Source organism: Nicotiana sylvestris, chromosome 5 (genome assembly GCF_000393655.2).
Source record: "Nicotiana sylvestris chromosome 5, ASM39365v2, whole genome shotgun sequence".
In the NCBI taxonomy this organism is placed as follows: domain Eukaryota; kingdom Viridiplantae; phylum Streptophyta; class Magnoliopsida; order Solanales; family Solanaceae; genus Nicotiana; species Nicotiana sylvestris.
In genome coordinates, this window is record NC_091061.1 from 181,585,726 (window position 1) to 181,591,148 (window position 5,423).

General features: G+C 36.0%; 1 protein-coding gene across 3 annotated transcripts; it reads left to right on the forward strand.

Annotated features, from left to right (window-relative positions):
- The first annotated feature begins 251 nt into the window (after positions 1-251).
- LOC104225420 (ras-related protein RABA5a-like) lies at positions 252-4,810 on the forward strand. Of its 3 annotated transcripts, none has more exons than XM_009777199.2 (4): positions 252-530; positions 2,944-3,032; positions 3,182-3,850; positions 4,247-4,810. In XM_009777199.2, the coding sequence occupies exons 3-4, from the start codon at positions 3,511-3,513 to the stop codon at positions 4,582-4,584; spliced, it is 678 nt and encodes a 225-aa protein (XP_009775501.1). In that variant the 5' UTR covers positions 252-530; positions 2,944-3,032; positions 3,182-3,510; the 3' UTR covers positions 4,585-4,810. The 3 variants fall into 3 exon arrangements, with proteins under 3 accessions (XP_009775501.1, XP_009775503.1, XP_070001832.1); XM_009777201.2 differs by having other exon boundaries at positions 2,944-3,027; XM_070145731.1 differs by lacking the exon at positions 252-530 and adding an exon at positions 1,432-1,702.
- Positions 4,811-5,423: the final 613 nt, after the last annotated feature.

The window sequence follows — 5,423 nt, forward strand, 5'->3', positions numbered from 1 at the left end:
TGCACCGATCTCCAGTATATTATGCTGGACCGGTACCTGTTGCAGCAAAATAGTAACTATTTTTCAATGACTTTACAAATACTGGCTATTTTTGAATGACCAGTCCGAAAACTGGCTAGCCCGTGCTATTTTAACGTTATTTTGCTCTATATTGAATTGGGCCAAAAAGAACTCGGATCCATTAGAAGAAGAACCAGATTTTAAAGCCCATTTAATGTGACCCATCTACTCCAATTGCAATAGTTGTAAAATCTGGCTTTCTCCCCCCTTTGCTCCCTTCTCTCTCTGCTTCTTCTTCTTCTTCTCTCTTCCCCACTTCTAGCTTTTCTGGATCTTGAAACCCGCCCTCAATCTCTCCAAAACTCATAAACATTTTCATATAATCTTTTGATCCCTGTGTTTGTTCAACACATTTCATCCAAATTTACTCTTTTATACCCGTTTTGTTCCATTGATCTAACGGTTCTGATCTGATCACATCTTGAGAGATTGTTAAAAGGGAAAGATCCTTTCATCATATAAAGAAGTGGGTATGTCTCAAAATTGTTTCTTTTTTATCAATGTTACATTTTTTGGTAGTTTCCTGATGCTGGTTTACTTTAAAGTTTTGACATTTATAAGCTCGTTATAAAATCTCTAGTATTTTCCTGATGAAAAGATTGAAACTTTTTTATTTTGTTAGATTTGTGTTGCATAGAAATGAAAATAAGGGGTTGATTTAGGAGCATTCTTGAGAATGGGGTTGTTAATTGCATTTTTAATCGAGTTGCAGGCAAGCTGGCCGAACACCACAGTTATTAAAAAAAAGTTGTAGCATGTGTCTTTTCTATCTTTAATGGATAAAATGCTAGTAAACAATAATGTGATGGTGCATATATTTGTTTCACTTAAATAATGTTAGTACTAAAATACTGTTTTTGGTGTGTCAGAAATACTGTTTACTTTTGTTATTTCTTGTGGTGTCATGTAAAATGTTGAGTCTTTACAATGGCCATTGATGAGTTAGGATACGTTTACTAACACATTATGGTGACTTTTTCAAAGTCTTCTTGCTAAAAGTCTTTGTTTAGCTGACCTCATTAATTTTGGTGGGAATGTCTATGCAAGTGCACCTATTATTGAAGTTATTTACTTTGTGGGGTCCCATTTAGGAAGTCATTTTACATGTTAATATTTGATCTTTTTGACTAGCACCTCATGGTATTGTCTAGCGGTCAATGAAGTTAGAATAGACCATAGGAGATCTAGGTTCAAATTCCGGTAGAGATAAAAAACGCTAGGTGATTTCTTCCTATCCGTCGAAGCTTTGGTAGACAGAGTTATCCGGTACCTGAATTGGTACGAAGATAGCAGGTACCTGGTGAATTAGTCAGAGTTGTGCGGAGGCTGACTTGTGACCATCTCATGTAGTTGACTTTGATACAACCATTTAACTTGACTGATTTTAGTGTTTCTAATTGAACTGTGTTTGAAATTTTCTCTTCTCATAAATTGATTTTGCCTTTTGACTATCAGGTCACCAGAGTGTCCCTCAAATCTATTACCTTTATTGAGTGTAGTAAATAGGGATGCATAACATTGTAGAGAGCCTCATTTCCCCTAGGTCAATTTCCTTTCCTAGTCATACTAATTTGCATGTGGATGGTGGTTGTTTCCTATTAATGGATGCTGGGGTCCTATGAGGGTGTATTTTGTGGATGAGGTATATGCAGTTACCATGAATTAGATTTTTAGTACTATTTGCTAGCCGTATTGTGAACTAGTACTCTACCTTCTGAAGGTTTTATTTGCCTTTATTAAGCTTTATCTAACATAGAATCTAAATAAGGGCAATCTACATTTAGAGACCAGGTTTTGGTACTAAGTCACTTTCTTCTGGGAGATAAAACTCCTAATTGTCTTTTAGGCTTTTGCCTAAATGGGGACGATGAGAAGTGGGCCACAAGTGGTTGGTTTTCTCTTTTTTATGTTAGCTCTGGCAGTTTTATGCATGACCAAAGATGGTCAACTTTTTCCAATGATAGCAAGCTTGCTACATTGGAACTTAAACTCCAGGTCATTTCCGGCGTGAGAAAAAGAAGACAAACTACAATGTCACTGTACAATACTTGTCACAAGAGAAATAACACTATGCCATACTGCGATTTAGTATTTAATCATCACTCATGGTGACAGGTCAAATTTTGGCAACATATTAATTTTAAGGGAAAATATTCTTGATTTTTCATAGGAAGATGGTTAGACTGTATAGCAGTGAAAATTGAGTATTTTGTTCACTTGAACTTTTGGGCATTCCATATGTTTCTGTGGTGTCATCGGATACATGTATTTTGTTAAAAAAAATCCTTCCTGCGTGATAAATTTATCAATAGTTAGCAGTTTTATCCCTTTCTATTGAATACCACACACTTAGCTTCCCGTTTGGAGTATTCTTTTCAGTTTTTGAGAGGGAACCCCCTAGTCTTCCCTACAGCTTGAGAACTAGAGTGAAAAGAAAATATTAATCTTTTTCTGTTGGCACTTTTCTTTCTGTGACTTTCTTTCTCACTAGTTTTATGGTCATTGTTTGCAGTCCACACATGACTAATTTCCCCGGAATTATTGGCTCCTCTCTCTCTCTCTCTATATATATATATATATACCTCTCAAATCCCACCATTTTCCCTTCTCGCTCACCCCCTTGTCTCGAAGAAGTGGAAAAAGATAAAAGAAGAAAAAACCAATTCAGACAGTGTAAGGATTAGTTGCCTTTTGCATTACTAGGGAGTAATATTTTGTGGTGTAACATTGGTGTGACTTGGTCACTTAAATAGAATTAGTTGAATTCTTTGGAGATATCAATTTTGGCTTTCTTATATCATGTCACCAACCACAAGTGAATGTTTTACCAGCACAATTTTGCCTCAAGTCTTATAGCAGTACTTCCTTTCATTTTTCTTCTAGGTTTGCGCTTAAAGAGTCTGCAACAAGAAGCAGGGGAAGTGGGAGGTGGCAAGGATGGGGCATTAGACGAGCAACAGCTAATTGGTCGTGTATAATTTCCTTTCCTTACCTATTATAATTAGACTGTATCCTATTGAAGAATCTTGTGGAAGAATGCCACATTGTTTTATGGGAAAGCAAAGTTTAGACTGGATTCCTTGCTGAAGTTTTAAGTTTTTGTCTTTTTCTTTTTATGCAGGTATCTAAAAGCTGTCCCTTTTAGGAGGACTGAATATAATAGGAAAGAGTTACCCAGCAGTGAAGTGGCTGGAAGAAGTTGTAGTACAGGGTTAATAGAAAGTTCCTATTTTAAATTACCTTGTCATTCTTCGCCTTCATATACAACTACTATATTGAGATTCCTTTCTTCTCTTTAACCAGTTCCTAAGCTGAAGCCTCATCTTACATATTCCTGCATTCCCTTACAAGTTTTCCTGACGGCCTTCTGCCTATTTGTGCTTTTAAATTTATTACTTTTGGTGTTTATAAGCAACTATGGTGTTCTAGCTGCCATTTTACTCAAAGAAGATGGCGTTTCGTTCCGAGGAAGCACAAACAGAGGATTACCTTTTCAAGATTGTTTTGATTGGTGATTCGGCTGTTGGGAAGTCAAATTTGCTTGCTAGATTTGCTCGAGATGAATTTTATCCAAACTCAAAATCGACAATAGGAGTAGAGTTCCAGACCCAAAAGCTGGACATAAATGGCAAGGAGGTCAAAGCACAGATATGGGACACGGCAGGTCAAGAACGCTTTAGGGCAGTAACTTCTGCATATTACAGAGGCGCAGTTGGAGCTCTTCTGGTTTATGATATTAGTAGACGCCAAACTTTTGATAATATCAGTCGATGGCTTAATGAACTTCAGAGTAAGTTATATGTCAACTTTATTTTCTCCTCTTAGTTTATTTATAATTTGACTTGCGCACTCTGCTGTTAAGATTTGATAAAGACTACAAGTAACTAATGTTGCATTACAGCTCAGTAAATGGAATATCTATTGCTGTGACTAACTTGTCATCAACTATCTGGTTCATGTTGTGTTGTGCTCATGAACGATTCATCTTAAAATGGTTAAGTTTGTATTAGTGTTTACTCGTCTTCTTGATGTACCTGTCCCTTCAAAAGAGGCAGCTTCATTAGCCTTAATAGAATATTGATCCTAATTTCCGTGTTAATATGTTGTGCATTTCCTATTCTGTGCATCTTCTAGTGCTTAGCTCCTTCCTCGATTGACTAGCAAAGACCTTTACTTTTATGGACAGCTCATTCTGACATGAACGTGGTTACAATACTCGTTGGCAATAAATCCGATCTCAAAGACGCACGGGAGGTCACAACAGCTGAAGGCAAATCCTTAGCGGAGGCACAAGGTTTATTCTTTATAGAAACATCTGCTTTGGATTCCTCGAATGTAGCTGTAGCTTTTCAAACAGTTGTTAAAGAAATCTATAATATTTTGAGCCGGAAGGTCATTCAATCGCAAGAACTCCAAAAGAAGGATTCTGGTCGATTAGCAAATGGAAAAACTGTGGTTTTGCAGGCAGATGAAAATCAAGAAGCGAATGGACAAGCGAAGAAAGGCTGGTGTTGTTCATCATAATTTGGGATGATATTGTTGTCAACATCTCTTCTACCCTGTTGTAATTCAATTTCTATTGTTGCTTTTGAAAGATTATTATGGGGGGAAACAAAGAAGTAAATTTCATCTTTGTGCTGTGGGAAAACAAAGTTCCATTAGATAAATGTAAATTATTCAAAGGGGAGAAGAACCTTTTTTTGAGCTGTCAGTTTTTGTATAATGCACTGGTATACAGATTCTTCTCTTCTATCTGTGCTTTATTTATGCCTATTCTCTAATTAGATGTGCCAAACTTATATAATGAGTATTAGTAAACATTGTAAGAGTTTAAATTATATACACCGTCAGTATAAAGAATTTTTTATATTATATACTAAGCTCCCTTAAAATGTGGAATTTATAATTTTGAAAATAAGATAGATTACTTGTTACAATAAATAGAGGTGATTTGATTGTGTAAAAATTCCTTATGTGACGGTGTATATAATTTAAATTCAATGTAGGCTAAATTTACAACCAACAAGGAGCTAGGAATGATAAACTGAGGCTAATACAAATATTGTTGGCGAGACTAAGAAAAACTCTCTGACTCCCGGTCAACCCACAACCTTAATACTTGACCTCTATTTCTTCCTATCGAGAGAGTCATGTCCTCGGTAAGTTGAATTTTCCTATTTCTAGATCTTTGTTATTACATAGCTATTTGCTTTCGTTGTCATTAGGGGTGTACATGGATCGGGTTGGTTCGGTTTTTATCAAAACCAAACCAAATTAATTATATCGGTTTGGATTGGTTCGGTTTTGTCGGGTTTTTCGAGTTTTCAGGTTTTTTTGTTACATGAATATTATTTCAATCTTAC